The 20,639-nt window shown below is 34.3% G+C and overlaps 1 protein-coding gene across 6 annotated transcripts in view; it reads right to left on the reverse strand.

Moving 5' to 3' along the window:
- The window catches only part of plch1 (phospholipase C, eta 1), a 157,788-nt gene that overhangs the window by 61,492 nt on the left and 75,657 nt on the right, over window positions 1–20,639 (reverse strand). For 5 of the 6 annotated variants that reach the window (XM_087293307.1, XM_087293311.1, XM_087293310.1 and 2 more), the window contains exons 1-2: window positions 3,569–7,173; window positions 320–490 (exon numbers count right to left, since the gene is read on the reverse strand). In XM_087293307.1, the coding sequence (XP_087149433.1) occupies window positions 320–490; window positions 3,569–3,694 (297 nt within the window). In that variant the 5' untranslated portion in view covers window positions 3,695–7,173. Of the gene's footprint in view, window positions 1–319; window positions 491–3,568; window positions 7,174–8,011; window positions 8,255–18,569; window positions 18,717–20,639 lie in introns of those variants that run through there. The other variant, XM_087293312.1, reaches the window with a different exon arrangement.

Genomic DNA, 20,639 nt, shown 5'->3' on the forward strand with positions numbered 1-20,639 from the left:
CAGACACATGCACTGGAACAGCGCCGTGCAGAGACTATCCATGGGGCATGTGCAATATAAAATATTTGAAGAGCGGGGGAGGGGGGGGGGGGGTTGTTGCGGGGGCACTTCAGATAAATTTGAAAGTGCACTTTGTATCCAAGACAAAAAAGGGCATGTGCACTGCATGATGTGCACGTGCCTGCACTGGAACATGTCTGTTCTGGCCCTTAACATGGATCCAAACCTCATTTCTGCATGAGAGTAAACATTGTAAATGGAGAGACACAATATTAAGTGTAAGAAGTATGCTTGGAGCAGTGAGATATATTACACTGACCTTTTGCTCCACACGCAGAAAGTTCCCGAGTTCTTCTGCAGTCAGATGATCCTTCTTGTCGCTGAAGCACATGAGCAATAGAAAAAGGTCTCGTCTTAATGACATCATCTTATAGAAGACCGTGAACTCCTCAAACGTCAGTGTGCCCTGCTGGTCATCAGTATCTGCTTCCTGTCAATACAGACAAACAAAGTGCAAAGGTGCAAAATGGCTTTAAATATTTTAAAGGAAAATATCCTTAAATGACTTGTTTACCACTATCGCCATGTTTACCACTACTGAGACCAAAATATATGCAGTAAAAATGGTCTTATCCTGTTACATCATAAATGATGAAAGACTTTACTTTCATTCTGTCTTCAATATTTACATGACTGCCCCATTTGCTCCTCTCTCTGTCAAAACGACTTTAGCTCAATATAAGATCAGATTCAAAAAGCAGAAATACTGTTTATCATGAGAGGATATAAAACACTCAGTGGTGTAGTTACACATAGTACAAGGAAAACAACCTGGTACTTACAGTAGAACATGCAATCTTTACCCAGCATCAAAAAACTTTCATTCTGAACATGTCAGACAGCTTTCAAGTAAAAGATAGATCCAAATAATATAAATAATAATTATTATTATTGTTATTTACTCACACTAACACTTTATTCATGAAATTAAAAAAGGCAAATATAATGCAAGTTTATAGGTTCTCACAGTTCTAAAAGTGTATCTAAAAGACAATACATCATGATACAATACAAGCATTGCATGAATCAGATGTTAGATGTAGGGAATATATATATATATATACATATACATACATAAATAAATCATCACTTCTGACCAACCGTCAAACATCTCTTTCAAGTTTACATTATTTAAACTCACCTTTGGGGGCTGGCTACAGGAAGTCCAGTAGTTCACTGACTGCATTGGTAAATTGGCCAGTTTTACAGCTGATAAAAATATGGTTTATATATATATATATATATATATATATATATATATATATATATATATATATATATATATATATATATATATATATATATATATATATATATATATATATAATTTTCTTTAGAACTGCAAAGCACTCCAGAATCTTACAGATTGATTAGCTGTAGGCTATAATACAGTCATCTGAATTGTTTTCATACAGTTTTGTGCCTGGATTTCATAAATAGCCTTGCATTGACTAACACAGACTATTTCTGAAGTATTTGGAAGTAATTAGCATTTTCCTTAAGTAGAAAAACATAAGAACAATGTTTAGTGACTCAATCTATTACTACAGTGTTTTTAAAAGACTAAACACTTTATTGATGTAGTATACAACCAAGCATGTGTGATCAGAACACAAACAAGTCGCAGGTAATGTAGTGATCAGCGGTAAATCTTGCAAGTTGTGGAAATTAACTTGTGGAAAATAATTTCCATTATAATCAAATGCTGCAAAGCTTACACTAAACTTCGACCCTTTTCTTTAGCTCATCAGAAAGTGGCTATTGAGACAGTGACCATCTGTCTTTTGATTATCTGAAAGACAAAGGTGTTAAGAGTCCAGAACTTGCTAAACTTCTAATGCTTCTTGATCCAATCAGGCCACATTATGGATGACATCTCCCAACTCACAGGATCATCCAATCACAATGCTGGATTTGAAAGGTGACATCCTTTCAATCCCGTTTCCAGAGAAAGTATTAAAGACAGTCTCTCAAACAAAGAGAATGAGGGTTTTGTTAAGAAGTCGATTCTGTTCAGAAGTGTGTTGCAGATCAGAGCAAGAGTGGTGCAGAGCGTGGTAGTAACAACAAGGGGTATCGAGAGTGATATCAGAACTTTTGCTGTGTGTTCCAGAAAGGATTTGGTCATTGGATTCACAGTGCTTTTCCAAGGCGTCTGAAACCATAGCTTCAATATTACCACCTCCAGAAATCTGCGTGTCCCAGCTCTACCTTCAAGGATAAGACGTCGGCGTGTTCCCAACATCGAACCACCATCTTCAGAAATCTCCAATTTCTGTGTGTTTCAGAATCTACAGATTTCTACGCTCAAGGATAAAGACGTCGGTGTGTCCCGGACATTGAACCACCACCTCCAGAAATCTTCAGAATCTACAGATTTCTTCTTCTGAAAGCTCAAGAGAGCCAAGTCTGCTCGTTCCATGCTTGAAGATCTGCAAGAACATCCAACTTCTTGCACTTATTCCACTTTCCAGCCCTCTAAATTAGACCTTGGCATAGTGTGTTTAAGTATAAAATATTCTAATGAATTAAATGTTTATAACTGATATTCATTAATAACAAAAACTTCCTCAGTTCTTTGTTATTGTAGAATAAGGTTTACCTTACCTTGACTTAACCACCTTCATCACTTGCCTATGCACTTCATTTACTGAACATTTAGTAATTGTTGTTACCTTTGTTTACTATTTTGTTAATAAATACCCATTTATTACAATTGTGTCTTCCTTGTGTTGATAATACAGAAAAAGACTCTACAAGTCAAACGATCTCATTATCCTTCAGATTTGGCCAGATAATAAACTCCTAATTTTTATATTTTAATTAACAATATTTTATTGTTAATTATTTTGATAGTGGAAAGCTGTCTGGTGCTTAGGAGTTGTTTATCTGTTATTTTGACATTAATTGGTGCCCCAACGTGAGGCTAAAATATCAATATTATTATCAATAATTATTATAATTATTATCAATACCTAAATATTGATTTTAATATTTGATAAATCCAATTATCACTAAAGTAATGAAGTATTAAGCATTTCTCTCGAATTATAGCAGGCATCTGTAGCTCCATTGATGCTCCGCCTCTTTCCCTTATTCGGCCACCCCAAGGGGATGCGATGACTCGCAAACAAAATGGTGAGGGTTGGTTATGCCTACTTGTATCTTCATTTGCGCTCATTAGAAAACTATGGGTGACGTCACAGATACTACCTCCATATATTTTACAGTCTATAAAATAAAATAGTCTTTTACAACACTATAAAAAAAACAAAAAACTTTCAAGCTTCACGAGAGGGCCAGTTGCTTGCACAATTTGAAGCTTGCTTCTCAAGTAAATTTTATAACATGTTTATATAGATGGAATATTTGACTAGTGATTCGTGTTCATCTAAAGAAAAGATAGTATATCTGAGATGGCATAAGTGTCAATAAAAGATGAGGATGTTCATTTTTGGGGGTTGGCTATGTCTTTAATACTTTTAATTTTCCAATCTTTTCCACATACCTGGAACATCTGTTTAACTTTCCTTCGAGGCAAGTTGACATTCATCTTGTGTAAAAGCTGGTAGATCTCCTCCATGTTCAAAAGACCATCTCCATTCTTATCAGCCTCCTCAAAGGTCTGCTTCATCCACTTACAGCAAGGTTAAGGCCAAAGGACAAAAAATGCTAGGATGGCAACATCAGAAAAATCAGGCAAAAACTGATACCAAATAGAAAGCTTTGTATGATTTATTTTTTATTTATTTAAGGAGAAGGCAGGGGGGGGGGGTCGCCTGCGCCTTTTTAAGAAACATTATTATCTATATCTGTCTGAGCACATTAGGAGTGGATGAGCTCATGCTTTACACTCCTCAGAGCTGTAACACAACTAGCTCTAATGCACAACTAAGAGAATCACAAGCACAGTACAGACACACAATGTTTATTGCGAATGTAATAAAAATGCATTTTTATTGTTTTTTTATTCATGAAAAAAGGCCCCCCTGACACTGATGTAATGTATAAGACCAACTTGTTAGTGTAACTGGGCTGCTAAATTGTTTTGTGATGTTAATTGGTTCTGAGCTTGAGAAGTCCAATAACTGGATCACACGTTGCTTAGAATACATGATACTGTATAAGATGTGGTATGTGTAGAGTTTATATAATATTGCATGTGATTTTGAGACATTTATTCTATTTGATATTTGCATATACAAAATCCTTAAGTTGCACAGCTGTATATGTTGAAATATTGTGTGTATTCCTACAATCATTTTTAACTACATTACATCTTGAGCCCATATTTTATATCAAAACTTAACTTTTGAGTAGTACTTTAAGTAGAACTTAGTGTAATTTGGACAATTTTAAAGGTGACTTTCTCAGATTTCAGATTTTCATATATATATGGGTTTCTGCCAAATGTTATACAATCCTAATAAGCCACACAACAACAAAATGGTTATTTATTCAGCTTGTTATATACATTTGCCAAAAGCTTTGACCCTTAGGGTTAGTTTTGTGGTCCAGGGTCACATACTGTATGTGTGCATATATGTATGGAATAATGTTTTAATATGTTGTATATGTAATCAGCATTGAGACACTTACAGGAAATAGATAAGTTTTACTTAGTCTAGAAGAAACGACGTCTGGTTTTATGAAGTATGACAGTTGGCAAAGAGCCTGGGATGGATGTAATTACAGGCCTGAAAGTGGCAGTGCTTGTGTGACTGAAAAGAAAACAGTGAGAGGCTACTTAGAAGGTCTGCAGACAAGGGACAGACTTTGAAAGTCATCCAAATTTAGAGGTTGATTCAGATAACTGCAGCGTGATTAGGAGGCTAATCAGACAGACATTAACATTTCACCAGAACTTTACCAAGCAGTTGAGAGCAAGATTAATGAAATTGATGTGCATTTGTTCATAAGTTCAATACTTTGTAGTCTGCCATGACTCCATCCTCAGTTTTCAGATATTTTACATTACAAAAACAATATCTGGTTGCTTTTTTCTGATGATTTCATATTTGTATTTTTAATAAATTGCAAAAGTACAATGTAGTTGTTTAAACGTCAATACATCAATGTTAACATAACATAAATTAATGAAATAATGAATTTTACCTTAAAATTAAAAATGTTCCTATCATTTTTTTACTGGTAAAATTTTGGCAACCACGATTCCCTTCTTTTACTATAAATTTAATGATTTTTACAATCATTATTATTATTATCATTATACCATTTATGACTAATTTAAACCATATGTGAGATTGAAGTGCATATGTTGATTTCTTTTAAAACTATTTCATCACTGTAGATTTGCTGATAAACTGTGTGACGTGGATTTGTTCATACACTGTAAAAAAAATGCTGGGTTACGCACAAGTATTTTATGATATCCCAGCACAAATCAATTAAGGTAACGTAACAAATTTAAGTGGATTGAACATAAAACATATAGGTTGTGCCAAAAACATCTTAAGAATTGTGTTGTTTCAGCTCATTTTATATAAGCAGTTTGAACAAGCAGCAAAATCATATTTTTTGATTGTATGTTTACTACCTTGTAGTTTACCATGTCTCCATCCTCAGTTTTAACATATTTTACATTATAAAAACTGTTGCTCTATAAAAAAATATTGGCTGCTCTTTTCTTCTGATTTCAGGCTTGTGTTTCTGAAACAGTGGGGACTGGAAATACTATATGCACAACAATAAGAGAGTGAAATAACCAGCGGCCATACGCTCTGTGTCTACTGTTATGGCAGATTATAATGACTGCCTCCTGATGACTCACGCCTCTTTAATGAGAATAACAGACATAAACATAAGGGAGGAGAGGATGAGAAGCTCCAGCTTTTCATCTCCACTTCCTCTAAGGCCGCTTCTTTCATGTGAGGCTGTGTTTCTGTAAGAACTCCCCGCAGAGGAAGACTCCCTGAAGCCCTGAACAACTCAAAGAGCTCCTGCTACCTCTCTCTGTCTCTCTCTCTCTCTCTCTCTCTCTTGTAAATCAGTCTAAATCAATCAATCTAAATCAATCACAAAATCTTGCCTTCCTCTCCACCTCTTCCTCCAATCTTTCAATCGCAATGGCTCCGCAATGCCTCCATTAAAAGATTAGTTCAGCCAAAAATGAAAATTGTTCAGTTCTGAAGTCTGAATGCCAAAAGCTGCTCTTGTATATTCTACAAAGACAGTGACAAAAAAAGAAAAAAAAGCAATATCATGGTTTTGTGTGAGTGAAATTCAGAAGTAATTCAGATAAAATGTTATGATATACATAACTGATATGCTGTGCCACTAAATATATAGTTCACCTAACAACGAAAATTAATTCACTATTTATTCTCCCTCAAGAGATTTCAAGTTTCTTTCTTCTGATAAACACAAATGAAATTATTAATTATTGGAAAAACAAATAGTATGGAAGTCAATAGTTACAGGTTTCCAACATTTTTCAAAATAACTTATTTTGCATTAATAGAAGAAAGATATTCATAAATGTTCTACCCAAGTAAAGGGTGAGTAAATTATGACAGAACTGTTGAGGCCCTTTTACTTAGCTAGCTAAGAAAAAACTAAGAGACCATGTGAAAATGTTTAATTTTTCAAAATGTGCAACATGGTTTTGGGCTAAATGTTCCTATTCGCTTTATTCTATAAACTACCAATTATATTTCCATCACATTTACAATAAAAATATTATTACTTCAAGAATTTGTTTGTTCATTCATTCATTTTTTTATTTAGAGGGTTGATGTCACTTCTATTCTAATAACAACTGCAGATAACTATTAATTGAATTATTTTAACTGAATTGTTTTTTTAATTCACAATTAAACACAAATATTGAAAATATGACATGGCTCCATTAATAACTTTCTTTAATTGTTTTGAAAAAAGTTCAAACACAATTAGGTGCCAGTTTTGTAGGAGCCATTTGTTTACTTTATTTAAAGGTTTATGTTGTTAATCATTTTCCCAGTGATTGGTTGCGGCCGGAAGGGCATCCGCTGCGTAAAACATATACTGGATAAGTTAGTGGTTTATTTCGCTATGGCGACCCCAAATTAATAAAGGGACTTAGCCAAAAACAAAAAATGAATGAATGTTGTTAATTATGATTTCTTTCATTATAGATATATGCACTCCATTCAGGCAGGAGGAAGCTTAAAACCTGGGTGTGGCCAAGTTGAGATGGGCCTGCTGGGAGCACATGGTCTTTAGACCTTACCTTCAGTGTGTTTGGTGGCCGAAGTTGTTGGATTTTTGTTTATTTGATATCAGGTTTGTGTTCAAATTAACTCTACAATAAACAGTAACAAATAATGATTGTCCTTCCATGTACTATTTCTAAGAAAGCATCTAAATCCCTCAGCAGACCCAAGATGTGACTAATATTTAATTTTGATTAAGGATAGTCACAACAATTTACCCCCGCCCCCTCCCTCCCTCCATATAATGGCAATGGACCAGAATGACAAGTATTAGCAATTTATATTGGACAGGATTTTGAAGGAGGTTGTAAACCTGTAACCACTGCCTTCTATAGTATTTGTTTTTCCAACTATGAAAGTCAATATTTGCAGACTTTTCAGCTTTCTTCAGAAGCAAAATATCTTTTACAAAAGAAATAATTTCATAAAGGTTTAAAACAACTTGAGGGTAAATAAATTCTCATTTTGGGGAGGCGGGGGGCGTGAAATATTGCTTTAACTATTCTAAAGTTTAAAAACTGGTTCTGAGTTGTCTAGATTGTGGTAATCTAAAGCCTTACCAGAAATTCTATCAACTTAATGGTGTTTGAATGGTAGTGTATATACTTGCAAATATCATCCTGTTGTATAAAAAAGAGCAACAAAAAACAAGAAAAACAAACCCTTCTGTGCCTCCCTGAATAAACTATATAAAAATGTATAAATGATTATTAATTTCTCATGCATTAAAGGATATTGGTCGTGTGTACGCTGCCTCTTAGCTAGTGAGTCTTCATCACTAATACCAGCCATCAAATATCTGAGTCCGGTCACCCATGTCCGCGCTTCCTCCGAGTTTGAGGTAACCAAGTCCAGAGACTCCATGTGGTTGCCATGGTAAATAGTAAAACAGCAGCTGGGATCAAAGCTTCCTTCCGCATGGCGATGGAAGATGTCAGATTGACGCCCTTCTGTGACCTTGTAGAGTGAGTCGATGGTGACTGGAGGAAGAGGAAAGAGAGAAGAGAGAAAAGACAAAATGATCTTTCAACCCCTGAAACAATGAGCCACTAGCGATGGATGACCAACACTGACCAACCAGAGAAAAATTCATTAGCAAAAGCCTTTACAGCAGCCATCTGACCACATTACTACGCTAATGGATATGCTTGGCTGAACAGTTTATTTTAGAAAATGAATTTAAAGAAACGATTCAAAGGATGATACTTTTCTGATTCTGTCACAAAATCAAAATTGATCTAAAGTAGATATCCTGATATTCAATATCAATTTATAATGAACATGCATAATACTGATATTGTGGGCATTTCAAAATACCATGAATAATTATTTATTATTTAAACTTTTTTTTTAAAGTGCCTTTTAGGAATATCCAGATTGTTGTGTTGGCACCGGTAACACATTTTCACGTTAATCTGGCCTACACCATAAAAAAAAATCTGTTTAAAGATTACATCAGTTTAACTGAAGTTAATGTAATGAGAACTACAAAAGCATTTAGTTATTCTGAACATGTATGTATACATACATTCATACATACATACATACATACATACATACATATATATATATATATATATATATATATATATATATATATATATATATATATATATATATATATATATATATATATATATATATATATATACACAACAGTTCAGTTTGGTTCTTGAATCTGGTTGGCTGATAGCAGTGCGATATTCTGCATTATCAGAACTCCTACAGCCTTGTCATCCTTCTGTATTACTCCGCCCAAATAGTCTGAATGCAGCTTAATAAACAGTACAGTTTAACAAATATTGCAGCTCTTGGACAACATAATGTACTTTTGAGGCTTTTTTAGGCAAGAATGTAGTTGTTTAGATTGCAACTATGCACTTTATTTACAAGAACAGAGCCTATTTTAAATATTTATAATTTTGGCGATACATCACCATCCACAACATGGCGACAGAGACCACATAATAAGCCCTTAGAGGAGGAAAACTCAGCATAATTGTAATCTACAGCTGATCAAATAATTATAAAACTGGTAAATGACTTTCTAAGTCAATCTCTCTTTTTTGTATGTTGTAGTTCTGTATTTATACCATAGTAATTGCAGTGTGTTGCGTGTGAGATGTGACTCACATATTAGGAATGTGGGATTTTTGTGTTGGCCACTCTTTGTAAAACCCTGAGTTACTTGTTGGTTGAACATCTGTTTCTAATGAGTCTGCTGTTTTCGCTACTGCAGACTAGTTCAGTAAAATGAAAGAAAGAAGAAATGCCTGCATGAGTTTAGCATTTTTCTTTATCGCAAACACAACAGTAATCAGTTATAAGTAATAAACAGTGATAAGTTTCAGGATTATTTATTGTGATCTGATTGCAACAGAGAAATACTAGGAAATCTCTGTAGACTGATGGCATTTCTTGCCGTTCAGCCTTATAATCTATACAATGAGAGCAAAATCTGTTTTGTTGTCACTTTAGACATTACACTAAATAATCATTCAAACACTAGCTCTAAAATGACGTTGGTCCAGTACCAATGGTTTTCCGCTGTCCTGACGCCAGCTGCAGATGTGAATGAATAGTAGAAGTAGTTACTCTTACAAAAGGATTTTGAAACTCTCCGTAAATGATTTTCTTTTTTATGTACATGATTATGCTGCCGAACTGTTGTATAAACACAATATCACACTCACAGCAGTGGTTTGTGGTTGTATATCAACACTGGTGGGACACTAAGCACAATGCACGGTGCCCACCAGTGCTGATATACAGCAACATTACACTGCTACCCGTGTGATATTGCTCATATACAGTAGAAATCAGAATTATAAGCTCCCCTGAATTATTAGCCCCCCTTTTTTTCTACAATTTCTGTTTAAAGGAGAGCAGATTTCTTCAACACATTTCTAAACATAAAAGTTTTAATAACTCATTTCTAATAACTGATTTATTTTATCTTTGCCATGATGACAGTAAATAATATTTGACTGGATATTTTTCAAGACACTTATATACAGCCTAAAGTGACATTTAAAGGCTTAACTAGGTTAATTAGGTTAACTGGAAAGGTTTGGGTAATTAGGCAAGTTATTGTATAACGATGGTTTGTTCTGTAGACTCGAAAAAGATTTTAAAAAAAAATGTGCCTAAGGTGGCTAGATTGCTTTAGCCTAAATTGCTTTTAATCTAGTCAAAAAAAAAAAAAAAAAAAAAAGAATTTCTCCAGTAGAAAAAAAAATATTATCAGACATACTGTGAAAATTTTCCTAAATCTGTTAAACTTCATTGGGGAAATATTAAAAAAAGAAAAAAATCAAAGGGGGGCTAATAATTCAGACTTCAACTGTATATACCTGTTGAAGCAATCATTTTTTTTTTTTTTTTTTGCAGCCATAAGCTTCAACAGTTAATCGTAACAAGAAAAATTTTACTGACAGAAGTCTAATTTAGAGTCTGACAAAGTCTGACAGTTATCACACACAATTTTTAAAGCACAAGTGAGATGAGTTCACTTTTAAAGCATGGATCGTAATAGTGTGTAATTAGATTTCAGCTCAATTTCCATTTGTTGTGCCTTTTGCCTTCTGCTTTTGTTTTTATCTGTCACTTTTTCTTTAGTTTCCTATAAGAGACACCATGCTTTAGTGTCTGCAGACGAGAGCTCGATGTGCTGCTTTACATGAAAGCGCAACTCTTGACAGCTTCTGCAGGCACTGTGTGCTTTCTGTCCACTTCAGTCTTATCAAAATATAAACCCAAAACAGCCTTTGAATCTGTTAGCAAAGCCCTTTGAGAGAGATTTTTCACTCAAACATGAAACTTCAGTCTTGATGTCACAATTGTTATTATTTCTGTAAAACCTAAAACTTCACATACAGCTCTTCTCATACACACAAAAAAACAGCTTTCACACTCCCAAAGCAACAGAAAAACACCATAAATGTTTCATAAAACAATGCTGTATATTTATTCCAAGTCTTCTAAGAGCCATGTGATAAAATTGTGTGAGAAATATTGTCATGATCGATGTTAAAGTGCGGTTCTCAAGTATAAAACGATTATCAAAACGTGATTATAACATACTTAATTATTTAGGTTTCTCAGAGATGGGTTGCGGCTGGAAGGGCATCCGCTGTGTAAATACTTGCTGGATAAGTTGGCGGTTCATTCCGCTGTGGCGACCCCTGACTAATAAAGGGACTAAGCCAACAAGAAAATGAATGAATGAATAATTATTTAGGTAGTGCTAGGAGATATAAAAATAAAATGCAGATTTAAAATAAGATTTTAAAATGCTGATTTTTCAGAACAATGGAATGATTAGACTTGCCCCAAACAACCTATATGTTCAAAAGTAGTACTTAGTAAGGTACAGTATATGCTTAGCTTCAATGTAAACATTCAGTTTATGACCAAAAATATATACCATCAGCTGTATTATTAACTGTAGTTTTTTCATGAACTGTGCAAATTGTGCTTTAACACATTGCTTTTCGCCATGGTACTGTGTGTCTGATTTATTTATTTCTTTTACTATAAATAGCCCCCTAATATATTTGATGCTCTTTCATAAAGTGTGCAGAATGTTCCATGTTAGATGTCAGTTGCACTTCATGGAGTTGGGTAATTTTTCCTCTTCATTCGTTGCCTCGTTTTAATGCGTCTTATAGTAACATTTTGTATTAATAAAAAAAATAGGAAATAAATAAAATAATATTTACTCAGAAATACAGGTACAAAAGCAGTTACGGACTGATACACTTTTGGAGGCAACAGTTTATCAATTTCTCAGGGTTTGATTTGGTCTTCAGTTTTAGGGCCATGGTTTCGGTACAGTTCAATGTGATAGGTTCAATCTAAAAACAGGACACTATCAAATAAAAATCTCTACTAGTAAAATACAAAACAAATGACCTAAATATAGCAACGAATGTACTAAAATAAACAGTGCTTTTCAGCCTTTTAAAAGTAGTTTTCAGTCGCATAAATTGAAATTGAATTGAATAATCAAATATAACACTGGGAAGCACGTTGGCGCAGTCGGTAGCACTCTCGCCTCACAGCAAGAAGGTCACTGGTTTGAGCCTCGGATGGGTCAGTTGGCATTTCTGTGTGGAGTTTGCATGTTCTTCCCGTTTTCGCATGGTTTCCCCCACAAGTCCAAATAGATGTGCTATAGTTAAATTGGGTAAGCTAAATTGTCAGTACTGTATGTGTGTGAATGGAAGTGTATGGGTGTTTCCCAGTGATGGGTTGCAGCTGGAAGGGCATCTGCTGCGTAAAATATATGTTGGATAAGTTTGGTGGTTCATTCTCGACACCACATTAATAAAGGGACTAAGCCAAAAAGAAAATGAATGAATATATCAAATATAACACTGCACACTGTTTAAATAAAGTAACCATGATTGAGCTATATAGCCATTCAGTCAAGTTGTTATGCCGCTTGATAAGAAAGTTAGACAACACAATTTCCTTAATGTTTACATACTAAGACATAACCGAGTGAATACCAATCAAGTCAGCGGGTGGACGTAATTACTGCTCATAATTCAGCTTTACCGTTGAGAAGCAAGGATTAATTTGCATGTCATATCTTTAATTCACCTATTCAAATGAGCACTTCTCAGATGTCCCGTGCAAGTTCTCTTCTGGCTTTGAGGTTCAAAGTTAAAAATTAAAGCTTATCAATTTAGCTAAAACAGGAATAGTGCCATACAGAGTTGGCTTCTGGTTCAGTTCATAGAGTAATTAAAGGAATGGGCAAAATACAAAATTAAATTTTTAATCTAAATGCAAAACCGAAAAACTGCAATTTTCATAAGCATATTAAATTGGGTGTAAAAACGTTCATTATTATTATTATTATTTTCCTTCAGCTTAGTCCCTTATTTATCAGGGGTCGCCACAGCGGAATGAAACGTCAACTATTCCAGTATAAGTTTTACGCAGCGGATGCCCTTCCAGTCGCAACCCAGTACTGGAAAATGTACCAAACGTCTTGATATTATATTGCGTATTGCAGCATTCATAATACATTTAGTTACAAACATGGACACTTTACAGTAGGTACAAACATGTATATGTTGATGGCATTAGTACCTTTATTTCTCATCAGCTTCAGGGTGAGTGATGAGAGAATTCTCATATGAAGCATTGGTTGAATTTTAGCAAGAAAACGTACACTGTAAAAAATAAACATTATTTTACAAGTAATTGTCTCTATTTTTTACAAAATGTTCCTATTTTTTCATTATACAGAGAAATACCTGTGGTTTAGCAGATATTTTCTGTAATTAAAAATTCTAACATTCTAAATTTGCAGTTATTGCTTGTATTTTGGTATTACGTTTTTCTGTTTTTTTAAAGAAAACTGTCTGTATTTTCAGAGAGTAGCACGTAATTTTACATTCATATTTACATATTATTCCTGTAAAAATATGAAAACTAAAACTCTGGCAACTTGTTTTTAGTATTATTAAAGATAGTAATTGGGCTATTTTAACAATCTAGAATCTTATTCTCTTAATGAGTTATGGGTGTGTTTTGAGAATAAACCAATCAGAGACTCATCTCCCATTCCCTTTAAGAGTCAGTTGCGTCGTGCCATGGCACATTTGCTATTTACATGGCGGACTTTGTAAGTGGAAAAACTGAACGCTTCACTGGCAAGAAAACTGTTAAACAGAGCATCTGCAGCGCGAGGACAAAGAATGAGCCTCCATTGGGCCTTTACTGTAACTTTCTTTTTTTTTTTTTGTGGATAAGGGAACAGTGTTGTATGCATAGACATCCATTAGCCTACATAATTAAATTTGCTTGTTAAGCGCAAAGATTTGTTTCAAAACTATTTCTAAATTCAGTTCTAATTTCCAGCAAACAAATTAATAAACAACAATAACGAAGTGTTATATCCAAACACACGTCCAATCCCCATATGGTCCAAAACCTGACAGGTGGACAAATGTAAGCTTGTTTTTAATAAACAAAAATAAATGTGCATATAACAAAATAATAATAATAATAATTATTATTATTATTATTATTATTATTATATAAATTCTTGCTGTCACCTCACAGCAAGAAGGTCACTGGGTCGCTGGTTCAAGCCTCGGCTCAGTTGTGGAGTTTGCAGGTTCTCCCTGCATTCGCATGGGTTTCCTCCGGGTGCTCCGGTTTCCCCCACAGTCCAAAGACATGCGGTACAGGTGAATTGGGTAGCTAAATCGTCCGTAGTGTATGAGTGTGTGTGAATGTGTGTGTGGATGTTTCCCAGAGATGGGTTGCAGCTGGAAGGGCATCCGCTGTGTAAAAACTTGCTGGATAAGTTGGCGGTTCATTCCGCTGTAGCGACCCAGGATTAATAAAAGAACTAAGCTGACAAGAAAATGAATGAATGAATGAATGAATGAATGAATGAATGAATGAATGAATGAATGAATGAAGTTGTCGTAAATAAACTGAAAAAGCCCCCCAGGAAGATTTGTAATATTTTTTGTAATATTTTTTCCTTTAATTATTTTTCATTTATAAAGATATTTGTGTATTGCTATACATCCTGTCTGTATTAAGCAATGTGTAAGCTAGGCGCATAACTAACGCCATACCAGGGCGCGATTAACCAATGGAAACAACATAACTAAAGAGCGCAACAGACAGCAGTGGCATAGCTCATAAAGCACATGGCAATATCTTTTGACACGATCTATCATGAACTCGGTTCGAATCCAGCGTCTGATGAACACGATCTTCTTTTTTTTCAATAATTATCAGATTTTGTTGCTGATTCTCACTGATTACACACACAGTCAACTATGTTTCTAACTACAGCTTCAGAGGTGGTGCTCAAGTTCGAGTGCTCAAGTTTGTGACGCAGTATGTGAATGTTCATTGAAGCGACAGATTTGGCAAACGGCAAATCAGCCAACAATGTTTGTTACAACATAGGAACTTGCAACCTTAGTTGGCTAACGATGGTTTTGGGAAACACACCCCTGTTTAGTGAGCATTATGATCCATTTTCTCTTGCCTTGCCGTGTTTGACCTTTGCTTTTTTACTTAGTTTGCCACCTTTACGTTAGGGATTATCTGTATGCAACTGTTTGTTCCTGTTTCAACCTTTGATTATAAGATGATTCTCTTAATAAACTGCTCTTTGGATCCTCAATTTTGTTGTCGAGGCACCCTCACATAACACTAACCTTGTTTTTGGTGTTAAATAATGACCAAATGTTATTTGCAAAAAAGAAATGAAAAAACTGAAATATATCAGTTATTTATTCTGTTTTGGAGTTAAACCTACATATCCTAAAAATATTTGTTAATATATTATAGTTTCTACTTAAATTTACATTGTTTTATGACAACAGCAGTTATTTGTACTTAAGCTTTTTTATAATCATTCTTTAAAAGCTTTTTTGTCTGTTTAAAGGCATGTTAAAAGTGGAAAATTTTATGGAATATTTAGAAATTTCGTGCTTAATTACATTAATTAATCTGTATTATCTTTATTCTGTAAAATTACAGTACTAATCTTTATAATCACATTAATTAGGTTGTATAATACATTACAAACCTGTATGATTACAGTTATAATGTTTAAAATCACATTAAATGATCTATATAATTACAGTAATTACCTGCATAATTACAGTAATAATCCTATTAATTAATCTGTATAACTACAACAATAACCTGCATAATTACAGTAATAATCATTATAATCACATTATTTAATATGTATAATTACAATAATAACTTGTATAATCACAGTAATAAACATTATAATCACATAAAATAATCTATAATTACAGTGATAACCTGCATAATTAAAGTAAGAATCATTATAATTACATTAATTAATCTGTATAATTACATTAATAACCTGCATAATTACAGTAATAATCTTTAAATCACATTAAATAATCTATATAATTACAGTAATAACCTGCATAATAATAATCATTATAATTATATTAATTAATCTGTAGAATTACATTAATAATCTTTAAAATCCATTTAATAATTTGTATAATTACAGTAGTGACCTGCATAATTACAGTAATAATCATTATAATCACAATAATTAATCTGTACAATGACAGTAATAACCTGCATAATTACAGATATAACCTGCATAATTACAGTAATAAACATTATAATCACATTAATCTGTATAATTACAGTAATAACCTGCATAATTACAGTAATAAACATTATAATCACATTAATCTGTATTACAGTAATAACCTGCATAATTACAGTAATATTTATTATAATCACATGAATTCATTTGTATAGTTAAATAAATAACAGTAAAATTACAGTAATAATTTTAAAATCACATTAATTCAACTGTATAATTACATTAATAACCTGCATATTTACAGTAATAATTTTTAGAATCACATTAATTAATCTGTATAGTTAATATTAATATTAGTATTGATATTAATATTAATATTAATTTTAATCTATATGTTTTTTTTTCTGTTTTTTCTGGTTATAAAAAAAACCTGCTGCCAGAAAATTACAGTTTTTTTTTTTTTTTTTTTTATAGTGTAGCACGTACCTGTGGATATAGTTTTTTTATATACTGTTTGATTCTTTGTTTGTTTGTCTATTATTTCCTGTGTTACACCGATAAAAAAACAACAACAAAATATTAAAAGATTTGGTTTTTCTTATTAACATTTCCTGTTATGATAATAATCTTATCTTATCAAAAAGCTTTGCATGTGTGTTGTGGAAAGCCGAGTCACATCAAAGCCGTGGATTCCGCTGCTGATCCCTTAACCTGACAATGAGCTGGCCGCAATCTGCCTTTTTTTAATTATGCAAATGGACTAACAAAAGAGGCTTATCTTATGAGAGCAGTTCACAAACATGACAGCAGCAAAATAGCGAGAGGTGGGGGAGAAAAGAGGGTGAGATGCTGCAGGGGACAATAGCTCTTGAGCTTTTTTTAACTGTACTGTGTAATAATCCCCCATCTGGGTTAGGTCAGATCAGCTCTGTTAACAAAAGCCTGAAGTGAATATGGAGAGGAGTGAACAGGATTTATTTACAGCACACTAACAGAGAGAAAAAGAGCGCTTATGTAGAACCGGGATCACCCAAACAAGCCGAGCGCAGATGCAGATGGGTAGAGAGAGAGAGAGCGCTGCTGTGTTTCTGGCCAGTGATTCATGCGCAGTCATTATGTAAGAGAGAACACTCAGAAACTCAGCGTTTACACACATCTACATGAGCTGCTTTGATGGAGATGATGGCAGAAGGGAACAAGAAATGCACACAGAGTTTAAAAAAGGAGGATATGAGAAAGAGAGGGAAAAGGAGAGCAAGCGAAACATTGATATCAAGACAAAGCAGAGGAAAAGAGATCAGTAAACTACAGATGTGGAACACTCAAAGCAGATGGGTTCGGATTCTGATACACTTCCAAGCAATTAGGGAATTTAATGTAAAAAGAGTGAATAACAGATTTGGTGAATAACAGAAGAAATGGTTCATTGTTTTCAAGAGAAGATAATTACTAGTTTCATAAAATTGCTGCAAAATAGGAAAAAGGAAAGCTTGTTTTGGATGCACATCTACAGAAAACTAAATATTTTCATTGTATTCATTTTTATTATTGTGCTACTTCAACTTGTTGACTTATTTAATAACATATATTTTTATTAATTTCATTTTCCTTCAGTTTAGTCCCTTTATTCATCAGGGGTTGCCATAGCAGAATGAACCTCCAACTTATTAGCATATGTTTTACACAGCGGATGCCCTTCCAGCTGCAACCCAGTACTGAGAACCACCCATGCTGACTCAGTCACGCACATACACCATGGCCAATTTAGTTTACTCAATTTAGTGCATGTCTGGACTGTGAGGGAAGCCAGAACACCTGGAGGAAACACAGGCCAACACGGGAAGAACATGCAAACTCCACACAGAAATGCCAACAGGGCCAGCCGGGACTCAAACCAGTGACCTTCTTGCTGTGAGGCGACATTGCTAACCACTGGGCCCCAAAATGTATGAGACTTATGGCAATGGTAATAACTTTAAAATGCTGCGTGTTAGCTTAAACAATAAAGTGTTCTGAGAGTGCGTACACGAGTTGGCCCCAGATAAGCGATTGAAAATGATTGGATGAATTGAAAATATAAAATATGAAATTTCATTTATTTTACAAATCACTTTTGATAGATTAGTTTTAGATACTAATAGATCTATATAATAATAGCATTGTCTTTTACACACAGGAATAACACATACATCTGAGTGTGTTTGACTTACTCTTGGCTTTCTCACTCTTGCGTGATGGTCTCCAGCGTATACAGGAACGGTGTTCATCCAAATAGAAGAGTCGGACCAGACCTTTAGAACCCGTCTTCAGCTTCACCATCTGAGTCCCCGACTGCATCACACTCATGCATCGCTCAACTGGACAAAAACAAACACAAACACACTGAGTGGCCTGACAGACACTTCAGGTGAAAAGTTGACAGATGTAGGGTAAAATTGGCTGAAACTATGGATATTTTTAGATGGGGTGACAATGGGCATCATTTTGACAACACATATCAAGGAGGGATGTGACAAAATGATACTGGTGTTCTGTCAATTTGTCCTCATCTGTTGAGAAGGGTCTGAATGCAGACCTGGTGCAGTTACAGTCTAAGCTGCATGCGATGCTGATTAATGCGCTCACCCCACCCCTAACCCTATCCCTAGTAACATCACTAGCTCCAGACTCTAGTATCTAACATTGCATCTCTGAGATGTGCAATCTCATCTTGCATCATCAAGGCTGCATCCACAAATGCTTGCATCTGTCAGATTTTCCAACCTCTCATTCAAAAAGTATGTAGCACATTTTGATAAGGAAATATGCTACCCATCATATTTTGCCATTTACCAGTGTAAATTTTGATGTGGAGAATTGTGATATGAGGCTGTATTATTGCCCTGAATCCACCTCAACCTGGGAACCATTTGAATACAGTGTCGTTAGCATAATCTGGCAGGGGCGTAGCAGCAATTTAAAAAGTGTGTGTTGGGGCTGTGTAAAACATATGGTGGATAAGTTGGCAGTTCATTCTGCTGTGGAGACCTCAAATTAATAAAGGGACTAAGCCGAAAATAAAATGAATGAATGAATGAATGAATTTTTATCAATATCAAACAACATATTCTAGTCATTTTAAATGGTTTTATTAAACAGTTACATTATTCAAAATAAGAGTTTGGTCTTTGAACATCTTAATTAATAGAAAGACATTTAAATTCAAACCAATGATTTTAAATAAACACAAAATTTCAAACTTTTTTTGTTGTTTCTCTTAATTTTTCCCCCTTTTTTACCCTCAACATATTAATTTGGGTGATTTGGTAAAATTTTCGGATTGTGATCTTTAGTTTATTGTTAGATTAGTTCCAGTTTTGACTAATATAATGTAAAGCAATAAGCAATAATAATAAAGCAATAGTTATCCCCTGAAAAAATTGCCAAATAAGTTCAAATATTATATTATATTATATTATATTATATTATATTATATTATATTATATTATATTATATTATATTATATATTCATACATTTTCTTTTCGTCAGCATATTTTTTTTAAATAGCGGACACCCTTCCAGCTGCAACCCATCACTGGGAAACATCCATACACACTCATTCACACATATACACTAAGGACAATTTAGCTTAACCAATTCACCTGTTCCACGTCTTTGGATTTGTTTGGGAAACGGGAGCACCTGGAGGAAACCCACGCCAACATGGGGAGAACATGCAAACTCCACACAGAAATGCCTTCTGACACAACCGAGGCTCGGTCCCTTTTGTGAAATATATATATAATTTTTCAAATGTTTCCCAAGTGACGATTAACAGAGCAGAAATATATTTACAAGAATTTTTCCTCTTTCTTAAGTTTTTTTTCTTTTAGTTTTGCTGAAATAAAAGCAGTTTTTGTATATATTCTTCAGTATTGTGCAGCCCTTGTTTTAACAATTGCAATCAAGCCACATAAAAGAAGGTTGAAAAGGGTTCAGAAAGCCAGCTGCAGACTCCAAGAGCCTTGAGAGAGGTTCAACAACAGCCAAAATGATGCAAGAGAGCCAGTAACCCAGCTCATCTTCTTGACTGAGAGAGATGGAAACTCCCTGTCCTGCTGGGCCACCGGGACCAATCGGCTTTACATCGGCTGACAGATCTCAAGGACTCTAAATAAAACTTCTCTCTGCGAAAAAAAGAGAGAGCTGCAAAGACAAGCTCAGATGAGAACATATGAACAAGTTCGTTCCAAATCACTTTGCACCATGACACACGTGTGCTTCAACTCATCTGCTCCAT

Source organism: Danio rerio, chromosome 18 (genome assembly GCF_052040795.2).
Source record: "Danio rerio strain M-AB ecotype USA chromosome 18, GRCz13ab, whole genome shotgun sequence".
Lineage (NCBI taxonomy): Eukaryota > Metazoa > Chordata > Actinopteri > Cypriniformes > Danionidae > Danio > Danio rerio.